Raw genomic sequence first — 11,389 nt, 5'->3', positions numbered from 1 at the left:
TCTGGAACAAGCAGAACCGGGTCAGAAGAAGCAGGACTCATCGATCAGAACCTGCAGGGAAACGTGGAATAAAGAGAAAATAAAGTGGCAGCAGCAGGAAAAGAGGAGAGACGAGATGAAGCCCTGCAGAGCATCTATTATTAAACAGCAAGGCATCATGGGACGGCAGGCGGAGGCGGCGATGCGGATCACAGGGAGGAAGAAGAAGAAGAAGAAGAAGAAGACAACAGCGATGGATCCCCCAGGAGATCCGATCAGACGAAAAGCAGCGGCTCGGAAAAACTCACGTGTTCCAACTCATTTAAGCACGAGCGCACTGCAAAAACACAAAATCCTACCAAGATTTTCCTCCAGTTTCTACTGCAAATGTCTGAGTAGAATTAAAACAAGGAAACTAACTAACAGGTCAGCAAGATATAGGAGAGATTATTTAAGCCAATAATTATTTAATGTAGTTAACAGAGAACTAGTTATTTCATTTATGACATGAACATTTTTATAAATGAAATAATCTGAGTGGAACTGGTAAAATCATTAAGAAATTATTGACTTAAACTCTCATATATGTTTCAGAAAAATTACCTGTAAGTTAATAAACTTGAAATGAGACGAAACTGACAACATAGAAACTAGAGCAAAAATTCTGTGTAAGATTTTGTGTTTTTGCAGTGAACAGAGAGTGAAATGTCCTGCAGCACCTGAACGCAGCGCAGAGAGGACATAAGGAAGGAAGGAAGAAAGGAAGGATGGAGACATCAGGATCTAAACTTAAAGTCTGGAAGTATTTTAACATTTTCATTCTGGACGGGAAAACAGTGAAACTCCGACTGTTTTGGCTTCATTTGACTTAAATAAATGTTTTTTCTTCATCACTGAAACTAAAAAAGAAACTAATAAAATCTGAAATTTCACCATTAAGATTCAAAGTGAAGCAGATGAAGGCAAAAACAAACCTAAAAACTTTAAAAACGGGTCAGTTTTCCCTCATTGAGGCCCGGTTCTGTCTGAACCCGTCCAGCTCCTCCGATGTTCCCAGACATCGACCCAGTTTTTAGGTTTCATCCGAGGTATTTCTAACAAAAATACTGAATCTGATCAGGTCTGAACGAGGGAGACAAGTGGGGAGATGAACCTGAAGTAAACAGAACCGTCCGACCCAGTTAAAGTCCCGTCCAGTCAGAACTCAAAACGCTTCGATTTACAGCAAAATAAAAACCATAAACGTAAAACCCGAATCTGGGATCCAGTGGAAGTGGAACCGGACTGTGTTAGTGATAAAACGTGGATCAAGGCACCAAAGCGAGCCTGGACCGGAGTCTGCTGTGGTTCTGTAGTGTGAAACGTTGGTTAGCTTATCGGGAGGAGAGCCGTGAGGTTCTGTACAGGTAGTGACGCCTCTGCAGTCCGGCTCTCCGCCCCGCGGTGAAACGTCGCTCCGCCGTCTCCTAGGAGATCTTGCAGTTGCTGCGGGTGCAGTTCTGCGGCGGGCTCTGCGGCGGGCGGACGGGTTTGGAGCGCTTCAGGCTGTTGGCCTTGGAGCCGCCGGCCGGGTTGGCCAGCGAGTACGAGCGTCCGTGCATCATGACGGCGTTCATGCCGTTGGCCATGGAGAACGACTTGAGGTGGGACTTGATGGCGACGGGCAGCGGCAGCTTGTCGATGAGGTGGACGGGCGTGCACGACACGATGGCTCTGCAGCACAGGTCCTGCAGGCTGAACACTGAGGGAGGGAGGGAGACGGGTCAGAACGGGTCAGAACCACAGGACCGGATCGCTGAAGGAAGCAGCTTCATTCACACAGGTGAACCTGGCACCTTAACAATAAAATGCTCCAGAAATTATTGGAATAAATAACATTTTGAATCCAGATTCGATTAATAATAATAATAATTATAATAATACGGCCATTTTTACTGCCGTACTCAGCGAGGCTGTGGAGTCGTAAACTGTTCCCACATTAGCAGGATGAACGACCACGCAGAAAAAAAGATTTTAAAAACTCTGAACTGATTAAAGGTTTCGCTGCATGGCTGGACCCTGAGCCGCTAAACAACGGCCCCCCCTCGGCCCACTCACCTCTGTTGGGCCTCCAGAACTTCTCCATGCCGTGCCGCATCAGGACGATGCGCGACAGCTCCGTGAAGGACTCGATCACGTTGAAGTTGCAGAGCGGGCTGACCTCGAAGAAGGTCATGCCGTTCTTCTCGGCGTAGGCCCGGGCCTGCTCCGTGGGAACCTGCCGCTTGAAGGCCAGGTGCAGCCGGTTCCCGACCAGGATCCGCGGCACGCCCGGTGCATGCTGGGAGCACAACGCAGCCGGTCAGTCAGGAGGTTTGGTATCAACTCAACACGCTGCAGGTCTGTGCCTGACTGAAACACAAGACTCTGGATTTCCTCTGAAGGTTTCAATCATCTAACATCTATTTCATGGAATCTGGAACCAGCAAAGAATCGTTCAGTCAATAGGTTCTCAGTCTAAGGAGCCAAAATAAATGATGGAAAATGTTTCTAAGTGTTTATATAGATAGAAAACAAATAAATAACCAGAATTAAATGGAGAATAAGTCTAAAAACCTTTTGAAAAAGTGAAATATCCCTTCAATAGTGACAAATGATGCTCCGATGAACAGGTTAGGACGGAGCCATGGTCTATAGCTACAAAACATTTTTTCCACAAAATTCTTCCTTGATAATGAGATTTTATTCTGCTCGATTTTTTGCATCTTCAGCTATTTTAGGGCTCCGTCACTTTAAATCCAAATGAGCTGCTGCTAAGCCACGCCCCCAACTCAACGTTTACTCTCACACATGAAAATGTTTGCAAATAAATGCACAATTATAAAACCATACATTTCTGAAAAGCAGAAGTGGAGCCTCCTGCACAATCAACATGAATGCAGCAAGTGGTTCATGGATGGTAAGTCAACAACAAAACTCTCTCCTTTTCCAGCAGCCATTGTACAGCGGTAAAACCAGCTGACCAAACGTGCTGGAGCGCTGTTTGGGTTGCTAGGCAACAAACGGGAGGTTTTTGAAACGGCTCATTTTCCAGACCCCCCAAAAAAACACGTCTGTTTTTGAGAGTTGAGATCCAAATGTTAGAATAAAAACGTTCAAAAAGTGAATTTTGCATAACAAACACAGGGTTTGGCGAACAGAGAGAGCGACGCCCCCTGGTGGAGTGGCTCTGAGTGATGAGCCTTATTCCTGATGTCTATAATCATCTCTGACTGAATGATCCGGATCGTGAAAGCGTTGCTTCATGCCCTACATGACTGGGAGAAAATTAATTTATGGAAAATAAAACAGGAGTTTTGTCTCAGAGAGGAGGCGACAGGAATGTTTCACTTCCTCAGACGTTTTAGATGTTTTTCTTTAACATCTGATCCAGATGATTTCAGCTCGGCAGAATCTCATGTAAAAGCTGCAGAGCCTTCAGGCCCAGAGAGTCAACATCCACAGAGAGTCAACATCCACAGAGAGTCAGCATCCACAGAGCGTCAGGAATAATTCAGACAGGTTGCATAACCAAACTGAAGGTCGGTCTCATCATATTTAACATTTATTCACAATTAAAACACAAAAACTAATTATTTTATGAGGATTTGTTAAGATCCTGCTAGAAGAGGCACTTTATATTTTGTACATTAAATCCACAACTGGCTCAGAAATGCCAAGATTTAGTCAATATTTACTGCAAAAAGGCAGTTAGATTACATCAAACTGTGTAAAGGGCCATAAAAAGCAAAGCAGATTTACGACTGAGAACCTTTATAAAAGATTAAATTCAGACTTCATGCAGAGAATTAAACCATCAGGTATTTTTAACAAACTTTGAAATATTTCTGCTTTGTTTCGTCCATTAAAGGTTTCAGAAGAGCCAGGAGAGCCGAGGTGGAGCAGGAAAAGCAGAACTGGAGCCCACATTCCACAGACCAAAAATACCACACACACACACACACACACACACACACACACACACACACACACACACACACCGATGCAGCAGACATCCTCTTTGTTTCCATGTCAGCAGGAAGGACACAAAGCAAGAAGCTGGAATTCCCTGTTTGTGTCGTTTAGCTTCGCAGCGAAGCAGCAGGAAATATCAAAGTTTTTCCTGATCCTAATCTCATCCTTCAGGTTCCTAAGCATCAAATATTTTGTTTAATGCAGCATAAAACATTTTACAACAGAAAGAGACAGAAATATCTAACACTACCTGAGATCTATGCAGGGCATAAATGATTAGAACATTTATGTTAGAATAAATGAGTAAACTAATTCAAAACTTGCCCTGTTTTGTTGCAGCTACTTAAACAGAAACAAATCTGTAATTTTAGGCTGCAGGAATCACAGCTGGAGGATTTTCATCAATGAGCAGAAAAACCTCGATTGTCTGGTGATTGTTGGTGCAGCGTCTCTCACCTCGTCGATCTCCCTGATCCAGCGGTCGATGCCGTCGAAGGACCAGCGGTTGGTGATGTCGTACACCAGCAGGATCCCCTGAGGTTCAGACAGAGTCACCAGAATCAGAACGAGTCAAACGGTACCTAAACGTTAGCTTAGCAGGCGCTAGCCCTCACCTGAGCGCCGCGGGAATACGAGCGGAAGATGGTGCAGAACCGACCCTGACCCGACGTGTCCCTGTGGAGCAGCGCAGGGCGTTAGCACGACGCCGAGGCGGGAACACATCAGCACGATAACGCAGGAGCTCATTCTATAAACTTTAAATTCTAATAAATATCTAACACCGGAACTGGAAGACGTTTTAAATATACAAAATAAATAAACAACAAAATGAATTCTTTCAAAAACAAACAGACTGAAGACATTTATCATCCAGTTTTTGGTAGAAAGAGAGAAACAATAAATCGTGCAAATAGAAATTATAGAGCTTGTTTTAATTTATCATGCAATTAATTGATTTGTTTATTGCGACGGGCTCAGCTGGAACCATTAATACCCGATGTGAGCAGTTCACACGCGTCAAAGTTCTGCTAATGATGATAATTTGATGCCGACACTAAAAGATGAAATGTTTCTTTTAAGCATAATTTGTAATACGTACAAAGTGAAAGGCCACAAGATGTTCAACATGCCTCATTAAAATTTGTTATTTTTGTGTTGGAGTTCTCACAAAATCGTGACTTTTTTCTGGTAATGTAATATTTTGATTCTATTTTCATACGCCTGTATTTTGGAAATATTATGATTTTACCCCTGTAATACAAAAGAAAACATTCAGTCGTAGAGTTGACCTGAATTAAAAATAGAAACTGTAAAACAAGATGGCCGCCCTGACATGTTGACATCTGAACTAAGGAAACCCAAAGAGCTCATTGGTGGAAAAAAATAATAAAATTCCAAGAATTAAATCTCAGTTTCTTGTTGAATGACCAAACGGCTCTCTGGAAAATATTTCCTCCAGAAACTGAATCCTTTCGGCGGCAGCATCAGTTTTTGTTGACCACCGTTTTCCTGTACGGTTTTCAAACGGCAGCGGTTGGTGTTCGCTCACCACAGCTCCAGCTTCACCCTCCTGCCGTCCAGAAGGATCGTGGTGGTTTTGTAGTCGATCCCTGCAGAGAGACAGGAGCAGCTGTTAGCGACACGGAGACGTCCGTCAGGAAAACAGTGACTCAGCACCAGCAGGAAGCATTTAAACGCCACAGCGCTGCAGGGTTTCCCCCAGTGGATCATCAGCCTGGCGGGCCACCAGGCTTGACTTGTGCCCCCACCAGGCTAAGCATTGATTATTTATTATTGTTCGTTTTTAATGTTTGCCTTTTTTAAGACTTTATAGTTGGTTTTCAGGTATTAATCTTCCAATAACGTGTCATCACATTTTTATCACATTGTTAAACATTTTAAACTTAAAAAATGGCGGCCGTCCAGCAGCCCACCGCCGGGTTTAGAGCGTTTTCTGGGGGAAAACCTGCACCGTCAACCTAAAACATGTCAACAAGCCCCAGAAGCAGCTGCTGCTGAAAACTTCGCTCTCTTCTCGCGAAGCGACAGCTAACGTTTCACCAGAAAGCGCTGACGCAGCATTTTTCACAGGAAGCTGGATGTTAAAAATAATTCACTTTCCAAAACAACGTCTATGTTGTTCAGGTGACTCATGTTGACTTTCACTGCTGCTGACTCAGGATAACGGAGCAGGAAACTGATCTCTGCCAAACCCGTCTGACCTGCTGCTGCGGTTTGTATGAAGCACATGAACACCTGAGGACAAACAGGTGCAGAGCAGAGCGGCCCGCTCACACCTGGGAAAACCTTTAAAGACTCAAACTGGGACTTTAATGCTTTAATTGAATACATTTTCACCTGTTAAAAATTTTAATGCAACTGCATTTATTGTTGTTTGTGTTTTTTTAATAACCTTTCTAGTGGAACCTTTCTACTCGTATGTTTCTGGTACGCCTGTAAGTCTGACGCACTCGCTACATCCGCTAACAGCAGCGATGGAAGCTGCTTCTCTCGGCCTGATGAAGGTCAACGTCTGTTTCAAAACCATCTCAGTGGAAAAGACTGTGGTTGTGCTAAAGTAAGCTAGCCTATCAGTGAAGCTATTCAAGCCTAAAATAGCATTTGAATGCTAAACACGTAGCAGCTAATGCTAATATCAGCGCCCACATTTATAAAGGATTTATTGAAAGAGAAAATCAGATGGTTGTATAACCTGAATAAATTAAAAACTAAAAGTCTCTGTTGTTGAGCTCATGTGTCTATTTAGTAAATAATTTATCAGGAAAAATGGCTTTAAAATTTAAAATGTTGCTTATTTTGACGATGTATAGTTTTAGATTAAAACACGATTAATTACAGACTCTAATCAACTTGATTGTAAATGTTACAATATGTAAACAAACAATAGTAGTGAAATGCTATTTGTCTTGTTAAACAGTGAATTTTAAGTCCTGCGTTGGGTTTTAGATTTCCAGTGATGCAGAAAAATGCTTTTTTAAATAAAATATGTATTTTACTATATAAATATTTGATTATTAAAGCATTATTAAAGCTCAGATCAGTTTTACAAACAAAATCTTTGGTCAGTGCAGCTCTAACTTTCTATGAGGTTCAGATAAATAATTAAAATGCAGCCAAATTTATGCTTAATAAATAGAACAGAGGATTTATTCTTATGTAGCTTAATTTCCCTCCCAAAGTGAGCGAACTGAGTTATCTGCGTCTAAATGAAGCTGCAGGAAGAGGAAGTTAGAAGGGAACATGATTTATTATGAAGGTCAGAGAAAATGTCTGCAGCCATGAAGAACCAAGTTCTTCTTTACGTCGGCTGACGGAGAAACGGATCATTGATTCTTAAAGTTTTAATATTACTGCTTCAATTGTTATTTAAGGTAAACGACTGTTGAATCCTCACATCAACCTGCTAATTCATGAGGCTTCACAGCCTGGATCTCCTCATCAGTCGGGTTCTGACGGGTCACCGCTTCTGGCTAACAGCATTAGCAACATCTCACAATTTCCAGGCAACCATAAGTGCTGCGCTCGCAGCCTAATTGAATTGGAGTGAGTGCAGGGCGGCGGTCCAAGAGCCGCCTTTCCTCTTAATGCCGGACCTCACTTAGAAATCCCAGATAATCGATATCCTCCTGCGGTGCCTTCGATTGAAGCCGCTTCCATTCAAAAGGAAAAGAAAATAAAACTCGGACGGCGCTCAGACTGGAGCAGATTCAACTTTGAGGTGCATTTATTAGATTTTAGGGAGTTCATGACGTTAACGGAACAATTTAAAAGGTGAAGAGAAAATCTGAAGGCCATCAGACATTTTGACAGATTTTGATTCACAAACAGCTGTTTCCAGCTTTTCACAGAGTGCAGAGGAAACTAAATCAGTTATTAACACTAATATCCCATCCGAGTGTCTTCTGACACATTAGGACGAGTTCAATGGCTTCAATCTGAGGAACGTTCCCGACTTTCAGACCTTTGGCTAAAGTGCCGCTTGTGATCCCAGTGTCCAGTAGAACGTGGATCCAGATCATCATATGAAATTAGTTCAAACAGGTGAACAATTCATGTTCATATTTAAGTACAATTCACATTTATTCATCTGTTCAGCTTGCTGAACATTAATTAAACCAAATGAAATGTAATTGAATGTCATCACTTTAATTTTAAAAAATGGTGGGCAAAATATTTTTATTTTTGATTGCCTCTGTCAAAATGATGGACCACAAACATATAGTTTGATTACAGCCACGCGCAGCGTCAGCATCTGACAAAACGATGCTCCATTTGCTGGTTTGAAGCGAATTCAAACATCTGACTCACATTTTGTTCCCCAACATTTCAAAGTTCACCCAAAATTCACATGTCAATTGGATGGAAACGGTGATAAATTTCTCATCACAGTAAGATTTTGATTCATCATTATCATGATAAATTCTAATTAAAGTTTAAGGTTTATTGTCAAGATTGTTATTTTTCCCATTTTTATCCAGAGTTTCTTCAATAAACATATGATTCAATGTAAAATATGATTTAATGCAGTTAGTGATACAAGTTACAGACCAAGCATGTGGAGTCGACAGCCAGAGGCTCAGGCAAGAAAATACTTTTATAGCATTTCTTCCCACTTTCGATGCGTCAAATATCAGCACAAAACATCTGCTGATGTCAGCATATCGCATTAAATTAGTAGCTGTTTGCACTAAATGCTTCTCCTTCACATTTTCCCGTGACATTTAGCTTTAGCTGCAACCATTTCTTCCATGCGTCTGAAACAAATGACGGGAAAAATATGAGACCAACCACCAGCAGGTGTAGCATTAGCTACGACTCTTAAGGCTAAACAGCATGTTGCTGTGAGAAGCTGCAGATGAAATGGTAAAGAGTTTGAGTTCGCATTGATACTCGGAACCAGAGCAGAAATACAATATAAATACCACTGGTTCAGATTAGAGCTCAGAGCGCTTTTAAATCCTGCAGTGGGGTGCCGGTTTGTTAAGTCTCTAAGCTACCACTGTCAGACAACTGCCCACTTTTCTGTCCCCACGTTTGTTTTTATCATTTTGTTAAAAACTGATGGCACAGATTCCCAACATGACACATTAATCAAGTGTTTCTTCCGTTCTACATTTAACTTTCTTCCAAATTAAAGCATAAAAACAACTTTAGGTTTCACTAAAATGGTTTGAAAAAGTAGACATATTTAAGTAAACATTAAAGCAGATTATATTTTGATTCTACCAACCAAATAATGTTTTAAAAAGTTTCCATAATGAAAATACTCATTTCTGCATAAATGTTTTGTCATTTCTGCAGAACAGGAACTTGAGTCTGTACACAAATTAACTCTGGTTTTCTGGCTCTGCTGTGTGGAGTAAAGCATTAAATCAGGTGAACACTTTGAGATTTCCTCGCATTCTGGGTACAAGTCAGGTTTCTTCTGTAGGAAAAACATGAGAATGAGAACTAGAGCAAATTCTCATGAGTAAGAAAAGAAATGTGTTGCAATAACAGCCTGGCTGCATCTTTAAAGAGGATTAAAGAACATTCTGCTTTTCATTTAGCTCCAGCTCTCAGTTGAACCCACTAAAGCTCCCGTTTTATCTGGATCCAGTGATAAATGCCACCAATAAACTTCTCCATTAAACAACTGAACGATGGAGCAGAAAGCCAAACTGATTTGATTATTGTTGCACATCAGGAAGAAATAGAAGCTTAGTCAAATGATCTATGCAGCAGATAAACTGAAATGCATCACTTAAAGCTGAAATTACTCTAAATTTTTAAACAAGATTCATACTGGGATCACTGGGAGGGATCATAACTTTCTAATATTCTACTAAATTCTGAAAAACTTGGCGGGACATTACAGCATACCGATCATTTTCTCAGAAAGTCTTTAGATTTTGTGGTTTTATTCCTGGAATGGGTGGAGGCAGCGTCAGCTAATATAAAAGTTTGATAAAAAACAACTGGTTCCACTGGTAGATTATTTATTTGATGAGAAATGATCCGTTTTTATCTCAATTAAGGAATTATTGGCTTGAAACAAGCTCCTGTTTCCTGCTAATCAAAATCACTTCTAGTTAGTTTTGATTTATTTCAAGTGTATCAGGACATTTGAACCAGAAACTAGATAGAAATACTTGGTAATATTTAGTGTTTTGCAGTGTAGGGAGTCATGCTTCAACTGGAACCCCAAAAATCAGGACCAATCAAAGCCTGCGGGCGGCCTCAACCAATCAGAATCTGTTCTCCTGAAATATTCAGGGTGCACAGAAGGAAACACGCACACACACACACACACACACACACACACAGACAGCCCGTCTGCTGATGGAAATCAATAGCACCGCCGTCTCTGAGCGCGTTCAGCTGCGATCCGCTCAGCCTCCATATTTAATGAAGCCGTTTGATCTCCATCGCTGCCTCCTACCGGGTTCAGACGCCGATCCGACTTTTATTTATGTGGAGAAACGAGGAAATTATCCAGAAACGTCCAGAAGTCAATATCAAATGCAAACAGTCAGACGGAGCGATTTCATCTAAAAACAACTGGAAACTCTGGATTTTTCCTCTATTAGTCACAGGAACAACATTCCAGCTCAATCACTGTTCAGCATTTACCAATCAAAGCCAGATCATTATTTATACTGATGCGATTAGGAAAACAAACAGATTGTAGGTTGCTGGAGTTCCTGGGGGCGCTGCAGAAAAAGCGGCCAGCCTGCAGGCTGATGCATTTTTCATGATCTGTTGCCGTTTTTGCAGAAAGGAGGAGAGAATCCGACTCATCTGCAGCAGATCAACCGTTTCCACACCTGACCATGACATCAGCCACGCAATGAGGAGGAATTAGGATTAATTAGTCTGAGTGTTTGTCCAGCTGTGCTCCAGCTGTTCACTGCGTTCCTTCCCTCCGAGCTGCCAAAGTGTTTCACACGTCCAGGTTTCCCGATGGAAATCATCCGTCAGCGGCTGATTCATCCAGCCACTTCCAACTCGTTTCATTTTTTAATTACCTAATTCTCAAATAGCAAATTTCCAAATATCCCAGTTCATTTTTAATCATATTTTCCAGTTTGCACCAGTCGGCTTCTTTAGCCACCAATCACCTTCCAGCTGGATGTCTCACCTTGAATGCAGGTCAAACTGGGACAGATGATTTAAACTGGTTCGCTTCCAGTCAAACCTTTCAGTTTCTATTAACTGAGCTTTTCTTTGTATCAGCTTCTTTCGTCTGGTTCTGATCTGGTGACGACGCCGTCGGCTCTGAATAACTTCAAATCCATCTATAGATGGTGGCGGCCATCTATACTGCCATAAACAGAGCGCTGTGGTGGCCATCTTTACTGCCATAAACAGAGCGCTGTGGCGGCCATCTTTACTGCCATAAACAGAACGCAGTGGC

At 41.7% G+C, this 11,389-nt stretch overlaps 1 protein-coding gene across 1 annotated transcript in view; it reads right to left on the bottom strand.

Moving 5' to 3' along the window:
- Positions 1-1,355: 1,355 nt before the first annotated feature.
- The window catches only part of LOC103469071 (RAB40c, member RAS oncogene family), a 12,450-nt gene continuing 2,416 nt past the window's right edge, over positions 1,356-11,389 (bottom strand). The window contains exons 2-6 of the mRNA XM_008416560.2: positions 5,522-5,582; positions 4,587-4,647; positions 4,429-4,506; positions 2,077-2,299; positions 1,356-1,720 (exon numbers count right to left, since the gene is read on the bottom strand). Of these exons, the coding sequence (XP_008414782.1) occupies positions 1,446-1,720; positions 2,077-2,299; positions 4,429-4,506; positions 4,587-4,647; positions 5,522-5,582 (698 nt within the window). The 3' untranslated portion in view covers positions 1,356-1,445. The remainder of the gene's footprint in view (positions 1,721-2,076; positions 2,300-4,428; positions 4,507-4,586; positions 4,648-5,521; positions 5,583-11,389) is intronic.

This window comes from Poecilia reticulata, linkage group LG8, assembly GCF_000633615.1.
Source record: "Poecilia reticulata strain Guanapo linkage group LG8, Guppy_female_1.0+MT, whole genome shotgun sequence".
Lineage (NCBI taxonomy): Eukaryota > Metazoa > Chordata > Actinopteri > Cyprinodontiformes > Poeciliidae > Poecilia > Poecilia reticulata.
This window is presented reverse-complemented; position numbering and strand designations above follow the sequence as displayed.